At 49.6% G+C, this 18,808-nt stretch overlaps 1 protein-coding gene across 4 annotated transcripts in view; it reads right to left on the bottom strand.

The window, feature by feature from the left end:
• Positions 1-2,332: 2,332 nt before the first annotated feature.
• Positions 2,333-18,808, bottom strand: part of FAM3D (FAM3 metabolism regulating signaling molecule D) — a 28,466-nt gene continuing 11,990 nt past the window's right edge. The window contains exons 1-10 of one of the 4 annotated variants that reach the window (XM_073350918.2): positions 17,515-17,817; positions 16,376-16,442; positions 14,554-14,661; positions 13,774-13,794; positions 12,625-12,748; positions 12,067-12,125; positions 7,430-7,480; positions 4,539-4,623; positions 3,733-3,859; positions 2,333-2,669 (exon numbers count right to left, since the gene is read on the bottom strand). In XM_073350918.2, coding sequence (XP_073207019.1) covers positions 2,580-2,669; positions 3,733-3,859; positions 4,539-4,623; positions 7,430-7,480; positions 12,067-12,125; positions 12,625-12,748; positions 13,774-13,794; positions 14,554-14,661; positions 16,376-16,388 — 678 coding nt within the window. In that variant the 5' untranslated portion in view covers positions 16,389-16,442; positions 17,515-17,817 and the 3' untranslated portion in view covers positions 2,333-2,579. Of the gene's footprint in view, positions 2,670-3,732; positions 3,860-4,538; positions 4,624-7,429; positions 7,481-12,066; positions 12,126-12,624; positions 12,749-13,773; positions 13,795-14,553; positions 14,662-16,375; positions 16,446-17,514; positions 17,818-18,808 lie in introns of those variants that run through there. The other 3 variants (XM_073350916.2, XM_073350920.2, XM_073350919.2) reach the window with 3 other exon arrangements.

Here is an 18,808-nt window from a genome sequence, read left to right on the forward strand (position 1 = left end):
TCCTGCAGAAACACCCTCTGGCGTGCAAGCAGGTACACTGACTGGGATCTGAATGACAGGACTGGGTACCATATATTGGAAGGCATCATCATGCCCTGAGAAAACTATTTGAACATAAACAACGAGGGGTCCTTCTGGCACCTTAGAGACTGTAGCGAGGCAAGACTCACTGCTGCAGCGCCTCCAGCTGGTCATCCTGGGAATGAGCTCTCCAGCCTCTGGAGCGCCCTCTGCAGGCTGGTGTCCTGCTTGCTTGCGGGTCCTGTGTCCCTCCCGGACCCCCTCTACATCAGAGTTCTGCCCCCTGAACTAGCCCTGCAGTCTAGGTCTCCCCTCCCTGGGGAATCCCCACCTTGCTTCAGTGGCTACTGCCAGTCCCCATCTAGCTCCTGCTCACTGGGGCAGGCTGCAGTCTGTAAACCACTCATCATCGGCAAGGGGGGTTTGGACCTGCTGCCTTTGCCTACCCCTGGGCTGCCCCTCTGCAACCCTAGTACCTGCTTTAGGCCTTCAGCAAGGCCTGTAGGCTGGAAGTTTTCTAGCCTGGAGAGCCCCAGCTCCTTTGGCCTTTCCCTAGCCCTGCTCCACTCTGGGTACCCTGCTGAGGTCCCAAGCAGCCAGGCCCATCTCTCTCCACTGCTAGAGAGAGACTGCCTGAGTTCCTGGCTCACAGCCTTTTATAGCTCCAGCTACAGCCTGATTGGGGCGAGGCCCCAGCTGTGGCTGCTTCCCCGTCAGCCTAGTCTTTGGCTCCCAGCCCCAGTCCTCTCCCAGGGCTAGCTGTAACCTTTCAGGCCCGGAGTGGGTGACCACCCCACTACAGAGACTAACAAATTTATTTGGGCATAAGCTTTCATGGGCTAAAACCCACTTCATCAGATGCACGGAGTGAAAAATACAGTAAGCAGTATATATATTACAGCACCTACTGTATTTTTCACTCCATGCATCTGATGAAGTGGGTTTTAGCCCATGAAAGCTTATGCCCAAATAAATTTGGTAGTCTCTAAGTTGCCAAAAGGACTCCTTGGTGTTTTCACTGATACAGACTAACATGGCTACCCCTCTGAAACCTATTTGAAGATAGAATGTTAAAATGTTATATAGTTTCATAGAGTGTAAGACCAGAAGGCACCATTGGGCCATCTCCTCTGACCTCCTGCACATCATAGGCCAGAGAATTTTACTCACTGACCCCTGTATTGAGCCCAGTGACTTTAGTTAGGCTAAAGGAGTAAATTTGTCAGGAGACTAACCACAGGCAGGGTAAAGGAGGGACCATGGTGTCACCAGTGCCTGAGGCTACTGCAATGGTGGGGAATTGATTAGGTGACACATGCCCAGATTATCCAAGCAGGTGATCCAGCCCCATGCTTCAGAGGAAGGCGAAACCCACCACCCATGGTCCCTGCCAAACTGAGCTGGGGTGAAATTCCTCCCTGACCACAGATCTGGGGATCAATCTGACCCTGCACATGTGAGCCAGATTCACCAGCCAGGCAGCCAAGAAAGAGGATTTGCTGGACCACCTGACCTCTGGTGCACCCTGCCCTGTGTCCTGACTCTGGCTGTGCCCAATCTCTGATGCTTCAGAGGAAGGAGAGAAAAAAAAAATCTCAGAACACACCAGTCCAACAGTTCACTGGGCAGAAAGATCCCTTCCTGACCACTGTAAGTGACCAGCTATAGCCCTGAAGCATGAGATTTGATTACAGTTATTCTCATAATGCAGAACTGCAGGTGTTACAAGCATGCTGAGGGCAGAGCAGGGCTTCCTGGCCTCCCCGTGGCCCATGAAGGAAGGGAACGAACAGGGGGAGTCATAGATTCCCACATTCCAAGGCCACCATGACATCCACCCCTCCCACGCCCCCCAAAGGCTTTAGAATTTCTCCTAGAAGCTGGGTTAAAGTTTATACTTAAAAAAGATATAAAAGCTTGTCTCAAAGACTCCAAGTGACAGCGAGCACACCACCTCCCCAGCAAGCTGTTCCGATGTTTAATCCCTCGTCTTGCTAGGAAATGGCATCTTATTTCAAGGTTGAATTGATCTAACCTCAACTTCCAGCCACTGGATTTTGTTCTGCCTTTGTCAGCCAGGCTGAGAAGCCCCCTGCCTGCTGATCTCTTTTCTTGGCAACAATGTGGGAGGATTTAACTGGGAACATCACTTTTAACAACTCAAGAAGCAGAAGCTGAAGCAATTTCTTCCCAAGTGGGGTTATTGGGGCACTTATTGTTTTGAGACAGACAGAAAAACTAAATGCCTGGTATTGAGACTGCTGCCTTCACCTCAACATGTGCCGTATTAATATAATAAAGCAGCATGCTGGAAGATTAGACATTTGCTGTGACTTCATTGCCGGTGTAGTATACCATAGCCTACATGGTTTTAAAGCAGTGTTTAGACACCCTTATAAGTTGGCTGGTGATTTGAAAACAGCCAGTTGGCTTGTGCTGTCACGGAGCTGGGATCAGTTCATATGCTGGATTCAGCTGGAAATGCCGTCTTCCAGCCAAACAGGAACGTATTGTTAAATAAGGCTGGATGTGGGCGTTGTTCTGACTTCAGCACACTGTTAATCCATCTTCTTTGGGAGACATCCTTCCATTTCCAGAACTTCCGGCCAGCCGTCATATTTGTTTTTTGCCGCTTCATTTTTTAAGTGCTTTGGAGGGGGAAAAATGAAATAAAGCAGAGGGTTTGGCAAGGGCAGAAGTGAATGTCAGATTTACAAGACGACAGATAATCAGTATAATGTGGGTATAATGTCATCTCCCCTGCATGCATTGTCAGCACGGCTTGGAACATGGATGTTCAGCCCTGCAGCACAGAGCTCTACCGCTTGAGCTAAAGGAGAAGCTCCATTAGCTGGTAGTGGTAGTAGGCTGTTGTCCTTTAGTGGACCTGCCATTTAGTTAGTGAATTGTATATGCAAGATGAAAGGTACATTTTCAGCAGACAGTGCAGAAAGTTCAGGTGCTTACCACTTAGGGTATAAAGGTTATGCCATTACAGAATTATCAACCCAGTTCTGACTCTATACATTTTTGACCACACATGCAAAAGCAGCACCAGTGTGTGCTGGAAGGAGCAGAGGTGGTTCCAGGCTCCCATCTGCCAATGCAGACTGTCTGTCCGGGAGCAGCACAAGACTGCATGGAGAGGGGAATACATAGGAGACAGTCATGTCTTGGGGCACACAGGACATGTCTCTGCTGCTGCACAGTTGCGGTCACTGGGAGGCCTGTGCAGTGGCTTCTCAATTGGTGGCTTTGGAGAAAGCTGGAATTAGGACAGAAGCATTTTGCCTCACACGTTCTCTATGGCCCAGGCTTCTCCAGTGCACGTGTGTGAAGAGTGCCCCACTGGAGGTCAGCCCTGTGCAGCGTCTCAGTGTGGGGCACAGGAACTGGGCTGCAGAAGGGGACATTCGATTTGTCCGTTTGCATGCGAGGCCTGGCAGGTTCCTCCAGTTCCGTGCGGCTGTACAGCAGTGCAAGGGAACAGAGGGCAAGCTTTGGATTTGCCTGTGTGTGCCACATGGTCTCGCTGAACTATGGCCAGAGCCAGGCACTTGCCAGGCTTTTAAAAAAAAAAAAAAAGAATTTGTCCGAGTCAAACGAATACCTGCAGGAGACAGGACAGCCTGAATGGTAGCAGCTCAGGCAGAAGTGGCCCTACTACTAACCAAGGCCACAGGCTTCCTCTTGGGGGAGAGGGGAAAATACCTGTTCATAGGGGCTTTTATCCTTGAGCCCTTTTGCACCCACGAAAGTCCAGTTGTCTCGGAAGGCCAGCTTGCTCGCGTGGCTACTTCCCAGGTTGGTGAGTAACGTCCGTGCTTCATCGTTCAGCCTAGGAGAAAAAGGGAAAACAGGAGAGCTGGGTAGCAGCTCCCTCATCCTCTCAAGGGAAGCCTGCACTGCCGTTCCAGCCAGGTTCCGGATCGGTGCGACGCGCTCACCAGCATAGTGCTGAGTCTTCCCATTGGGCATTACGCAACTTGACAAACAGCTGTCACCTATTTGTTCTTTCATCTTCTCCTCTGGGGGAGAAGTGTGTGCAGGGGAGTGCTGGCTTTGGAGTTTTTAAAACCATATCATTATAATTTTTATAATAATTGGGTAATGTACCTGTTGTGATATGTTTGGTATAGATGGCAGGTCAAAGAAATGTGCCTTGCACTTGGGGAAGAAGGTGGGGAGGTTCGTGATGGTCCAGAGCTCCTGGGGGACATTCAGTGCAGCTTCCTGAGCACTGGTGTAATGCGTAACGTGTTCTCCGTCTGACACATGGTGATTGGCAAGCAGACAGCTGCATTCTGCATCGTCTGAGGTTTCTGAATGGTCTCAAGGGGTAGCTCCCTGTAGAGCACATTATCTTAATCCAGTTTTGATTGCAATGCAAGGACTGTCTGTATGGACTTGGGGTCTGATCCTGCTCCCCCAGAACCGAATGAGAGATTTGCCATTGACTTTGTGGGTGAAGGACTGGCCCTTGGAAATCAAACATCACTTCCTTGGATTATACTTACTTTGTTGCTGGATCATCGTAGGAGGCAACTATCACTATAGTGCCACTTTGGATTGCTTTCAGGAAGTCCAGTAACAGATTGATATCTGGTAAAGAAAAGAAAATCAACGGAAACATTCTGCTAAAAGACCTGGTACCCAGCCACAACCAGTTTCCCAACAGATGTTGCACAGGGATAGTGGCTCAGCATAAGCACTACGTCCTTCAGTCCTGGGAGAGTCCTCAGCATGAATTGCAGAGGAGAATTTCACCCATAGAGTACAACAGCATTTTCCAAGTCAGACTGAATTTGCAGCACACTGACGTTAAGAGAACAGACCTGTTTCAGACGATAGACAGCAATGTAACTTCTACACAATTACACTTGCCTGGCATAACATGCATACTGGTTTCATTTAATCATGCTTTATGTTAGAAAAAAACTGCACAGAGATCTTACTGCAATGAACTTTAAATTATTTCACTAGCTACTCGGATACTGAGGTCCTGACCGTATGGAAAGGCTATGGTTTTTGAAAGATGGTGTCTGTCTTCCATTAATAATTTCCTTTCCAATTATTCTCCTTTGGGTTTCCCTGGTGAGCCAAATGAGCCCATTTCTGTAAAGTATTATTTATAGCTTTCCTATCCAACATGGTTTAAATCAAAGTTCATCACACAGCATCATTTAGGCTAATTAATAAAATACCTCCTTGCTGATCAATCAGCCAAAAGCGATTGGGCTAAACTCATTAGGATCAAAGACAACTGCCACCTCACATACCCACTGGGCTGTTCCATGGAGTGGCTTAATGACCGGGCCTCAGATACACAACAACTGTGCATAGAATGTTCTGCCTCGGGGAGAACTGTTCAGCTGAAAATTAATTTCTCCACATTTTGGCGTAGGATCGGAGCAGGTGCCGAATGCCCCCTCAGCACCTTTTAACTTCAATGGGTTCGAAGGCAGTCCCCAATTTGCAGACGGTCCCTTGCACTTTGCAGGATTGGGCCCTTTGCACCATGTGCAGAGTTAATTTCTCCCACGGCCATGGTATGGAAAGCCGTCTTTGCCAGCAAAACTAGTGGAAGCAGGTATCAGGCATCTATTATTAATGTTTGCTCAGTAACGATGGAATTCCATTTCACTAGCATGAGTCTGGTGGGAGCAATGGAAATGAAGATTAATGGCACATGGAACTAAACGCATAGCTCGGGATCCTGATCCTGCAATTGGATACACCTAGGTGCAACGGTCTGATCCAAGTGCATGTTTGCAGCCCTAGTTAGCTACATAAAATTGGATGCAGATTAGCTAGCACTTTGAGACTCCATTGCAGCCGTTACCGGTACCCACTGAAGTCACTTGAGATTCTTCAGTGTAAGGCTCTGTCTAGGGACCTGCGGAGAACTGCAGCTTCTGGACTGACAATGCCTGGGGCAATGACAATGACAATGCTGCGCAGCAAACGTTCAGCCGGTGCACAGCCACCGCCGGGGTAGGAGGGCATAAAGGGCTCTTGGGCAGAACGGGTCTAATCCTGTACACGGCTGAGCACCCAGACGTCCAGGACGGCTGAGGGTGCTTTGCAGCTCACAGGAAACACTGAGCCCTTAGCCCCGGAAAGCGACAGTCATCCTGTGCAGAAGGCCCGAAACAAGCCCTAAGAGCCAGTTAAGCCCCTCTGAGGGCTCGAGTGGTTCCTGAGCCTAGCGCTGCCTCCCCGCACAGGTGAATTGCACTTGCAGAGCGTAAGTGACTTGTACCTCTGTTCTTTCCACATCGGTTTCAAATTAAACATCTAGGGCCACATCCTCAGCTGGTGTAACCTGGTGTATCTCCACTGTTGTTAACAGTCCCACGCTGATTGACACCAGCTGAGGGTCTGGCCCCGCAGTGCCCAATCCTGCCCTCTGCTGCCTGCAATAGGGTAGCAGAGGTGTACCCGCATGCAGAATTTGGCCTCTTGGATACTGGCAGGTGGAATAATCATGCTGGAAAGCCAAGAGTGCGATGGTAGTTAAGGCATTTCCCCCTATCAGACTGCAGGTTGGAGGGTTCTCTGGCTGGAAGACACTGAGCAATGACATTCCTAATGGAGAACAGCTCCATGGAGATCCTTGGGGAGTTCAGCATACAACCTACGGATGAGCTTTCTTACAGAGCTAACACCACGTACTCTGCACTTTGTGATCGGCCAACTGCTAGATACATGTTTCAGAAGGGCTGGCATCTGGGCACTGTAGTATCTACACGACACAAAACGTGGGCCCAGTACTGTCCTGTTCACTCACAAGAGGCATCCCATTAAAACCTGCAGAATAATTAATGTGAGCAGAGCGAGGGGGATTTCTATAGGAAGATAAAGACTGTTTTTTAAAAACATGCTTTTAGATGGATGTGATTAATGCAGAAAGCGACTTAGCATCTATACATTGAATCTGTAATTTACTCTGTGATAGGAGGGGAAGAAAAGAAGCTACATAAAACAAGATTGCCAAACCCCAGTGTTCAGAAACCATGAGTCAGGTCTCATTGGTTTAATAATCACAATACTTCAAAAATAATAAATATGGATCTTTTTATGCGCCTTGTTTATTGAGACATTAGGGGGCACGTTTTCAAGCTTTTCTCCACAGCCATGAGGGCCAGAAATGTCCTTTTTTTAAAAAAATATAAAACCCAAGAGTCTCATTTAATAACATGATTCCAGGAGTAGGGGCTTAAGGAAAACACCAAACAGAAATAGCAAGAGTTGGCAGCACTGCTTAGGTCCATTTCATTTTACTAGTGAGTAAACAGACGAGAAGGTAGAAGGAGCTAGTTATCAATACTGCTTGCAATTCTCTGGATCTTACTATAAAAGTGAAGTGCTGGTAGATGCTGAGTGTTTAGGGAAAGCAAAGCCCTACCTCCAGAATACATGTCGAAGACGTCGGTTTTCATGAGCTGGCCATTTGTTCCTAAAGTGGGAAATGAAATAGCGCAATTACTTTTGAAACTGTAAGCTTTGTGACAGAAATGCATTGTTTAGTCCTTCTGTTCAGCTCACGCATCCAGGGGAATATGTGCAGAATTGCTCCTTGGTGCAATCCTGCACTTTGTAGAGGACACGGTGCCTATGACTGGAACTATGGGATTAGCACAACGATCTAGTAGTGGGGAAAGGATCTAGTGCTGTTGAATGAGCGGAGCTGCTAAAATAAGTGACACCAGGCTGAATGGCCATCAGTTCATTTTAGGTCCCAGTCCAGCAAAAGGGACCAACTAGAACAGATCCTTGTGCCACCAGCAGAGGAGGCTCAATGGAGCTCCAGAATGGTCTGAGCTGGTGGATCTGATTGCAGGATTGGGACCATAATGTGGAATGAAAACATTAAATCAGGCAATGGCAGCACCCCCCGATCCCAGGGAAAGGGGCCCGAGCTGCCAAAGAGAGAAATGACACCAGCAGAAGGAAAGCGTGGAGTGCTGATCTCACACAATTCCGTAATGAAAAGCTCAATGTGGATTGTCCCAGGCCTGTGTGAGCTATTCCTAGGAATTCCTGAGTGCTAAATTCACACTCCACAGAGTCCGTCAATCTGCAGCGATGCTGCTGATAAATGACAGTGAAGGTTTTCATTCTAAAAAGAGCAGAGTACGTTGGAGGAATGCAAGGTTCCCTAAGACCAACCCCCTACGTTAAACCCTTGGCCTCCTCAGTGGACCCACTTCGGCTCTGACACCCATGCAGCCTCCTGACATCTGTGGGGCTAGGTGGATGTGTGGGCAGATTTTGACAATCTGTGGTGTCTGTAGCCAGGCTCAGGAGCAGCTGGGGTGTCTCCATCTCTGTCTTTATCACACCGCTGCCCACTCTCCCAGTCGGGCAGGAGCAAACTAGAATTGGCAGGAACTGAACGCTCTTGGACAGTCTCACGCCATGCCCCTTGGAGACTCCAGAGGCTGCCCGCTAACCCACTCGGTGCATTGGAGTGCCGAGGTGTGACACGCAGGTGGCAGGCTGTGCAGTCACTGATAATATCATCCCATGCTGATGGGGAGGTCCATTCACTGTTAGATCTCTCTGCCTGGGTCTGCGGGATGCAGGGGAAGGGCCCGGGAGTCTCCTCCCCCCACTTCTGATGCAGCAGGGGGCTGGGCACAGTCTGTTTGGGGACGGGAGACTCTGGAGCAGCTGCGCGTCAACAGCACTCCCAGCCTCCCCAGTGCGGGAGGAGAGGGGAGGGCCACGAGCTCACATCTCCATCCACATGGCCCGGGGGCAGGAGGAGAGGAAGAAGGGTAGGCTGTGGGCGGTCAAAGGCGTGTGCAAATGTCCCTCTCCTGGGCACTCCCCTGGCATCCCAGGCCAGCCAATCAGATGTGTTAGCCAGGATCCCGTGAGGGCAGGTCAGCCCTGCTGCTCCCTCAGACACCGGCTGCATTGGTTTCCAGCACAGGAGAATGCTACTCAGTGCCCGAACCTCACAGTGTAACGTAACTCTGGTCCTACTGACCTGTGCTGGGCTGGGACAACAGACCAGCTCTTCCCAAGTGGTGGTCTCCTGCCGGCGGCCGTGCCTTGCCCTGCTTGCCATGGGCCACCCTGTCCCCATTAAACGCCCAGCCTAGCCACCAGAACAAGGGGAGTGGTTGTGAGCCACATAGCGGCCGTACTGGAAATGGTCTTTCCTTAAGAACATAAGAACGGCCATATTGGGTCAGACCAAAGGTCCATCTAGCCCAGTAACCTGTCTTCTGATAGTGAGTAATGCCAGGTGCCCCAGAGGGAATGAACAGAACAGGTAATCATCCAGTGATCCATCCCCTCGCCCATTCCCAGCTTCTGGTAAACAGAGGCTAGGGACACCATCCCTGCCCATCCTGGCTAGTAGCCATTGATGGACCTATCCTCCATGAACTTATCTAGTTCTTTTTTTGAACGCTGTTATAGTCCTGGCCTTCACAACCTCCTCTGGCAAGGAGTTCTACAGGTTGACTGTGTGTTGTGTGAAGAAATTCTTCCTTTTGTTTGTTTTAAACGTGCTGCCTATTCATTTCATTGGGTGACCCCTAGTTCTTGTGTTATCAGAAGGAGTAAATAACACATCCTTATTTACTTTCTCCACACCAGGCATGATTTTATAGATCTTGTCATATCCCCCCTTAGTTGTCTCTTTTCCAAGCTGAAAAGTCCCAATCTTATTAATCTCTCCTCATATGGCGACGCTCCATACCCCTAATAATTTTTGTTGCCCTTTTCTGAACCTTTTCTAATTCCAATATATATTCTTAGAGACGGGGCAACCACATCTGCAAGCAGTATTCAAGATGTGGGCGTACCATGGATTTCTATAGAGGCAATATGATATTTTCTGTCTTATTATCTATCCCTTTCTTAATGATTCCCAACACTCTGTTAGCTTTTTTGATGGCCTCTGCAAATTGAGTGGATGTTTCCAGAGAACTATCCACAATGACTCCAAGATCTCTCTTGAGTGGTAACAGCTAATTTAGACCCCATCACTTCATATGTATAGTTGGGATTCTATTTTCTGATGTGCATTACTTCGCATTTATCAACATTGAATTTCATCACCCTAAGGGGTGCCATGTTATGTCCATTTTGTTGCCATCACCCAGTTTTGTGAGATCCCTTTGTAACTCTTCACAGTCTGCTTTGGACTTAACTATCTTGAGTAGTTTTGTATCATCTGTAAATTTTGCCCCCTCACTGTTTACCCTTTTTCCAGATAATTTATGAATATGTTGAATAGGACTGGTCCCAGTACAGACTCCTGGGGGACACCACTATTTAACTCTGTCTATTCTGAAAACTGACCATTTATTCCTACCCTTTGTTTCCTATCTTTTAACCAGTTACTAATCCATGAGAGAACCTTCCCTCTTATCCCATGACAGCTTACTTTGCTTAAGAGCCTTTGGTGAGGGACTTTGTCAAAGGCTTTCTGAAAATCTAAGTAGACTACATCCACTGGATCCCTCTGATCCACATGCTTGTTGACCCCCTCAAAGAATTCTAGTAGATTGGTGAGGCATGATTTCCCTTTACAAAAACCATATTGATTCTTTCCCAACAAATTATGTTCATTATGTTCACTGCCATAGTATGGAAAGCCGTCTTTGCCAGCAAAACCAATGGAAGCAGGCATCTATTATTAATGTTTGCTCAGTAACTATGGAATTCCATTTCACTAGCATGAGTTTTGTGGGAGCAATGGAAATGAAGATTAATGGCACATGGAACTAAACGCATAGCTCAGAATCCTGATCCTGCAATCGGATACACCTAGGTGCACCCCGGGCCCCTTTCACTGCTGCATTACCCTCGTCTCCTGCCTGCACAGCTGCACTGGTTGCAATAGAACCACCCGGGCAGAGTAACAGTGGGGCCCCTGGGGTCTCTCTTTCTACCGGAGACGTTCTCTGATAATCGGCCTTTTGTCAGATTGACTTCAAGCTGCCAAGCTGAGCTCCCATTGCGGGGGCATGGCAGCTCCTTCATGCCGGAGCTGGGCCCTTTCCCTGAAATGCCGACCAGAGAATTCAGTTCTCGGGTTAAGGATGCCAGTGAGCAGAGAGACAAAGCTACAGTGTCTTTTATCGTCTGTCCCAGTGGCTTATGCCCCAGCTCCTGCTAAATGGGTTCCTAAGGGGTGCCATGTTATGTCCAGCAGTAGGAGAGACTCAGAGCAAACCTACTGATACTTGACCGCCTTCCATTAACTCTGCCAGGGCACAGCTTGCTGAGCCCGCTTTCCTCCCTGTGGGGGAGCTACCTGGTTAAAGCTCTGTGCTTTTTGTGGGGATTGCTATTTAAACCCTGAGCTGTGTTAACACCCATTGAGCTCTGAACCTCCCAGCTATTTTCTCATTGCCACCTTATCTTTCTGGAGACCGGCAGGATGAGGGACTTGGCTCTGTTCAGTGCCCAGCCAGCAGTGTCAGTCTGTGTTTCTGGGGCCTGTGCCAAATTCGGCATCGGGCCAGTGATTTTGCTCACTCTGGGAAACTCAGCAGGGGGTGCTGGGACTAACAGGGAGAGTACAAAGAAAAGTTAAATGACGAGGGAGGTTTACTCCAGGAATCAATGTTTTTGGTCAGCAGCCAATAAGAGGCCAAACCCTGAGGTCCCTGCTCCAGCAAGACTAGATGAAAATGGAGTGAATGCTGTTCAACAGGAGTTTGCCCGACTAAGGACTTCCGGAGTGGGCCCAATAATGCTACTTAATGCTCTGCAATGCAAGAGTCAGATCTTCACCTGGTGTGAGCTGAAGTCAGTGGACCTGGGCTGACCTCCACTAACTGGGATCTGGCCCTCTATTTGCTGGGCAAGCATTAGTTAATTGAGAGACAGCCGACTCATAATTAAATAGGTAACTAGCTATGAACCTAGAGCCCAAGGAGTCATTACTGATCAGTTACTCATGGAGGTGAGCAGCTGCCCAAATGCATCAAAATGGCTGGGGCTGCAGCCCTGCAGTCGGTGCGGGACAGGGCACCCTGTGTAAAAAGGAGAATGATTCCCACTCCGAGAACTCACCGTTTACTAGTGCAATGTTTAACCCTCTGCCAACGTTGCTCTTCACGCCACTCATGATACTGGAAATAAAGCGCAGAGAATAAAATGGCAAGTAGCATCATCCTAGCAATGTCCGTGCAAAGGAAAGAGCCCAGCATGGCCATTTGAAAAGGGCATCCGCAGGGTTTGGTTTAGGCCAGCTGCAATGTCCATGAACACAGCAGCAGGGAGACCTGTTTTCAAAAGGGTTTCAACCCCATTTGTGCCTGTGCCCATCACCATTGCTACCCAGCAGGCTTTCTTCTCCTGTTCTGTGAGCAGGTGCCGTCCCCAGGTTCCCCCCACACACAGCCCACATACTATGTAGGGTCCAAACTTGTCCCTTGCCTAAGTCTGCTTTTGTCAAGCAAAGAAATTAACAACATGACAAAGAGCGGCTGAATCCCTCTCCCCAGGCTTGGCTGCTGCTAAGGTTCCTCCCTCACGGCTGCTCAGCCAACCCCTCCAAGTCCTCTCCCGAGAGAGTCCTTCCTACCTCCAGTGTAACATGGTGTTTTGGTGTGCTACTTCAGTACTTACATCGTATTTTCAAAGCACATCGAAGGCCCAACAACATTGGCTGCTCCACTCATGACTTTAAAGGCAAATGAGTTTTCGGGACAACTTTTTTGGTTACCACACTTGTTTCGTGGGGGTTGGGTCTCTGAAGGGAATGAAGAGCAGACTGTAAATTGCACTGCATTGCACAGGCAGCCTGTGAGGGTTTTCAATACATGGGCCAAATCCTGAGGGGACTGACTCAGTTTCTCTAGACACCAGAGGGAGTTTGCATCTAACCTGAGCAGAGATTTCAGTGTTTGGGGCACTGGGTGAAATTCATCCCTGCACAGTTGTGTGTGTGTGTGTGGGGGGGGGCGGGGGGAGGGCGGGGTATCACCTTGGCAGAGCACCACACGAGTTTATTGTTCCGATATTGGCATGCAACCATTCTGGGCAGAAAAGGGAGTCTGAAATAACTGCAGCATCTCTCAGGAAAGAGACGGACTGGGGTAAGCTCCAGTAGCCAGTGAAATGGAAGTTGCTGAGCAAAAGGCTCATTTAGCCGAGTCCCTTGAAAGTTTAACGAGGAATCAGTGTATCAGTGGAGGGGGTGAATCAGGCAGGGCCTGGCGCAGGCGTGTGTGATGCTGGTTCAGAGTGAATCGTTTGCCATCGCTAGCAGAGTGCAGCGTCCAGAAGGGGTTTGTCCCGCCCCAGTCAGCGGCTGTCTCAGCAGGCAGGTGAGTCCCAGACACAGCATCCATCGAGTGGAGACTGCTGCTCTCACTGCGTGCAGTCGCACCTGGGACCCTCGTCTAACTTCCGGCATCGCATGGGCCGGAGAACCTCGCCCAGTGATTCCTGCATCCAGCCCAGCACCTCGCTGTGAGCCACAGCGCATCTTTCGGAAAGACACCGAGCCTCGAGCTGGCGTGCTTGGGAAGGCTCGCCTTGAAGGGGGCCGCTTGACATCAATACGGGGGAGCAGAACTGGGGCCTTGGTGTGACTCTCTGACAACAAGTCAGGCCCCAGGGATGAACTCCTGGCCCCACAGGAGTCACCAGTAAAACTCCCAGGCACTTCAGCGGGGCAGGATTTCACCCCTTGCCTCCCTCGTTCTGCCAGCACTTCTCAGAGCTCCATGCGGCTCCGGCATGGTACAAGTGACATGAGAACGGTATACTCACTGGGCAGGTCAGGGCCGGCACCTGGAGAGACACAAACAACAGCATCACACTTCTGAGACATCCTGCCCTTTTGCCGAGCCGAACGAGAGACTGGGCAGCAAAGGAAGTGATTGGAGGAGGAAGGCGGGTGTCTGGCTAAACAAGCCTAACCCACCGTTCTGGATTAACGGGGTCGGCTGGGGAGACCCACCGCTTCATAGAAATACATACATGAGTCTAAATGAGAAAAGATGATTTATCATGGACTAACTGACCGGGCGCCATGGATGCAGAGCCAGTAAGCGCAGGGGCAAACATCTATGCCCCAAGCCGGAACATCTACACAGCTCTTTATAGCCCTGCAATGCCAGTCCCACAAGCCCCAGTCAGTGGACCCAGGCTCTGAGACTTGCTGCCACAGGTCTTTTTCTGCTGTGTGGACATACCCTGTGTGCCTAGCCCATGGCCCAGGGCCCCATGTGGGCATTAAATGGCGCAGAGTTGGAGGACTTGGTGAAGGTGAGCTAATTGGGCAAGCAGGATGGAGAGTACGCTGCCCATGCAGACCCACTGCAGAGATGGATGCGAGATCTTACGGTGCTATTCCCGTGCCCTGAGTAAATGGGTTCTGTGGAGGGGATATTGGGCAGAATACCCCATCCCACCAGAGGCAGGACCACGAGAGCTGCTAGGATCAGTATTGCCACAAATGACACATCCCATGGAGCCACCTATTTCCTCCCAGGGGAAGCCTTGGATGTATTCCAGGCTGGCCCCAGCAGTCCTGGTAAATCACCGTACCCAGCCAGCTCCGCAGACTGACGACCTTCCAGCCGGTGTTGAAGTACGTCTGTACAAAGAGCCAGGCGGTGCCCAGTGAGAACATCACAGTCGCTATCCGGATCAGCCCTGCAATGGGAGAGAGAGACAAGCGTGGTAAGTCACAGCGCTCTGGAGAGTGGAGCAGCTCGGCCCCTGAGCTCATTTCCCGCCACTTGCCAGGGACCACGGGTCACTCTCAGAGAAGGACGCAAGTTCCTGGCAGAATTCTCCTCCGACCTATGGAGAAGTAAAACGTGACTCTCTTTTTTTAGCTGCCCGAGAGCCCCCCTGCAGTCGGAGCCATGGGGGCAGACCCCTGCCCCCACACAGAGCCCCTTTGATGTGGCCCTGCACTGGTGCAGACATCCACCCCCGTGGAGCCGGGGCCCAAGTAATTACCAGCATTGGGGTTAGGTAGGCCATCAGCGCCAACCCTGTGCCTGTTGTTTGGCTGTGCTTGCCCTCCACGTCCCCGGCCCTAGAGCACAATGCTGCACAGGGCTAGCCAAGCAGCGTTCATCAGCCAGTTCCCATGCAGCTGCAGAGGGAGAAGGCAAGAGAAGAGACAACCAATACCCCTGACAGCTGCGTGGGGAAAAGAGCAGGTACTGCCAGATCCCCTATGGCGGAGGGGCAGGAAGGCGGGGAAGGGAGTTCTGCTCATCCCCCCTGAGGCGAAGGGATGGGGGTGCTGTAAAGGTGGGGTTCTCCGGCAACAGCAACGTCACTATATGTGGGTTCCACTTAGCTATGAGCCCGAACCGCAACGCCTAGAGCCAACCCTCTTCAGAGCTCAGGGGTGTTCGGAGCTTGGGGCACGGCCCTCGCTGGCTCTAGTGGGTTTGCTTAATGGGGCCTGCATGCAGCAAGAGATTGAGTGGTGAGAGCACGAGACTGGGAGTCACGTTCTGCCACTGGCCCACTGTGCGACTCTGGGCTAGCCGCTTGGCCTACCTGTGCCTCAGTTTCCCATTCTTACATACAAATAATATGGGCCTCATGGGGCTTAGCCTGAGTTACTGGGGCTGGGTTCGATGCGCTGGGTGGAGCTGCTGGTTTGTGCTATGCAGGAGGTCAGTCTAGAGCAGTGCTTCTCAAGCTATCGGATGTGGGGGACTGGCAATTTTTCCCCAATGTGCACGCAGACCAGCAGCTGATGGCTCGCGGACCGGCACCGGTCTGCGGACCACCACTTTGAGTAGCACTGGTCTAGATCATCATAATGTTTCTTCTGGCCTTAAAAATCTTTGGCTCTATTAATGAATGTTTCTATAGTGCTTTGAGGTCTGTGGGCAAAAGATGCTACATAACTGCAAAGCATCTCTGAGGCGTTCAAAAGCCATGTAAATCCAAGTCTTTTTTGAGTTCCCAGAGCTGGGAGCCTCCTGACTTCCCCACCTAGTGACTAGCTCCCGTTGAACAGCTGTTAATGTAAATCTGATTGGTGTTTGGTTTTAAAGCAACGGTCAGTGGAGCACAATGCTCTTTCCCTGCCTTGGAAACATGATTGGAGAAAACATTTATATTGCATGTGAATGGCTCTTATGGAACCAAGAACCTCTCCACAGTCATCTCTTCCCCAGGCTGGAGGGATTTCACTGGAAAAAAGACAATAGGCTGAACTGTATAAAAGTTCTTCAGAAAAAGGCTGCACACTTATTGACACGTCGATCCTTTCCTACCACTCTGGCTGGACGCGGTAATTTAGAGGTCTTCATGCGAATGAGAAACAGGCCCAAAGAATAGGAACAAAGAGCATTTTTTATAATCATTATAAAAGAAATATCCTCTTGCCTCTTACCTGTCAACCTCATTGTAGCGCTCAGGTACAGTGGAATCTGGGCTGTAATCAAAGATCACAGGTCAACCTGCTGAAACAGAAAAAATATCTTGAAATGTAACTGTCCTCCAGCAAACCCAGGTAAGCGGTAGATTAAAGAGCTTACTTGCTGCGTAATGCTGCTAGAGCACCACAGAAGTATCCCATTTTACATATTTATCCCCAGACTGGATTTAGCTGCCATGGCTCTTGTAGAGCTAGTATAAGTCATTTTTACAATTTTCAGAATTTTTATAATTTTGGGTCCAATTGTATGACACCAGCAGACATTGTTTTAAACTTACTTCATTTTTAAGACCACCCTTGGCTACTCACCACTTATTCTTTGGACCCACCAGTAATGTTTTACGTTCTACTTCAAAATGGATCAATTTTTTTTTCTATCTGTTGCCGATTATAATAAGAATAATGAGTTTTGAAATTACTTGAAAATTGGATAGCATATTCTTTATTACAGAATATTTCAAATCATAGTTTTGTTGCATTTCATAGCTGGATAATGCAAAGCACATTTCTAATCCTAAAGCGTGCTAAGCACCAGGTGGGGACATGGCAAGGCTTGACCTTGACAGGTTAGGGAAAGTTTATTGTCACAAATCAATACCGTCAAAGAAACCACAGTACCTGAATAACTGAAAATAGTAAAAAGCAAATGTTACATGCTCATATAGATCTCCATTCTTTGCATCACATATTTGATACTTTTTTTTGGCTACACACCCGAAATGGGAATTATAACTGTAACAGTTATTAAAGTTCATTAGGATAATTTCTAATGTAAATAAAGACACAGGACCAAATTCGATTCTTATGTGCCCTGGGGTGGCACCAGAAGTCTGCCAAGCACTTTGGATTTACAGTGGAGTAAGATCAGCGTTTGTCCTACAGGATGAGAGTTTATCTAGCCTTACTCAGACATAATCCCATTGACTTTTCTGGGAGTTTTGCCTACATAGGGACAGAGCATGGACTATCTGTCTACTCTTATAAGCCCTCACTACCATTCTCTTTGAGCACCTTCAGGCCACAATGAATCGGACTGTCTGACCAAATCTAACCCCTTAGCAGTGGTAAAAGGAAGCGGGAAAGGGGACATTTACCTCCTGTGCTGCTGCCTATCCCCAGGCTGCTGCTTCTGATCTGACACACACACTGCAGGTGACTGTGGAGGATGGATCCCTTACCGCAGTTCTCGCTTTACCACTTGTGATTGCTCTGGAGCTGGGAGGCTAATTTTAACGGCTCGACACACGCCCCCAGCTCTGCTTAGTTCAGCCTTAAAGGAGCAAATGCTACTTTTGTTAGCTCTTCCTTGGAAAATTTCACACCCGAGCTGTGCTGGGTTCGGTGCTTCCTGCCTGTCGGGCACAGAATGAATGCTGCTGCCAGGCTGCGGTGGAAGGAGAGTGCTTTTTGCTTTTATGTAAAGATGGAAGAAAAAAGATCCTTCCCTCGAGTCTCTCCCTTTTCTCCACTGACCCTCCCATAACCAGATCGACAGGTCATGTAATCACTGGGCCAAAGAGTTAATGGCAAACCATCTCCCGGAGCTTTCTTTTCCTGCTCAGACTCGGACAATAGTTCCATAGTTGTGCAAGGGCTGAGTGTCACTCAGTCCTCAGGCTGGTGCTGCCAGTGTCTCCAGCCCCGCAAAGTGGGTGCGGAGGGGCATGGCCTGGCCCCTCTCTCTGCACCCCACAGAGGGGCATGCATGCCCTGACTGCAAGCCGGTGAGCGCCCAGAGACGCTGTGGCTCCTTGAAGCTCGTTGCCCCTCTGGCCTCCAGCTGGGCGGATGCAGCTCCACTGCCCCCCTCCCAAAGTGGCTGAGCGCCTACAAGTGCCATCCAGCCCTCAGGGCGTGTATGGCATGATTCCGCTTGCATCCCAAAGCGCTTTTTTAAGAGCTGGTGATGCCTCCCAGAAACCAGCCTGTCCAGGACTCCATCCCATGGGCCTTTGCTGCATTCCTGCAGGAGATCAGTGCGGGGCTGGAGTGCCCCACCAATGCACAATCAGATCCCAGAGAAGGAACTTACGCCTTGCCCAGGGAGAGTGGAGATGAGCTGGAGGGAAAGATATGCCCTGCCTTATTGGCCCAGCAGGTCTGCCAAAGCCAGCAATGAACTCAGAGCGCCCGGCCAGCCGAGTGCCTTACCCATAAGACCCTGCATTTAGGATGGGCAAGTTCTTATACTCTTAGCAAATTATTGCCCCTTCTCCCCAAGTCTCTGCTAAGCCAAAGGGTTTCAACCAGATTACAAGGCTGTACTGGTTTTACTTTTACTTCATGCGAATATTGAAGTATGCCAAGGAAGAGTTAATGACCCCGGGCTTACCAGCCCAAGCCATGATGTGGGATAAAAGATTGGCCTTCTTTTCCTTAGCTGCATTT

Source organism: Lepidochelys kempii, chromosome 7 (assembly GCF_965140285.1).
Source record: "Lepidochelys kempii isolate rLepKem1 chromosome 7, rLepKem1.hap1, whole genome shotgun sequence".
In the NCBI taxonomy this organism is placed as follows: Eukaryota; Metazoa; Chordata; order Testudines; family Cheloniidae; genus Lepidochelys; species Lepidochelys kempii.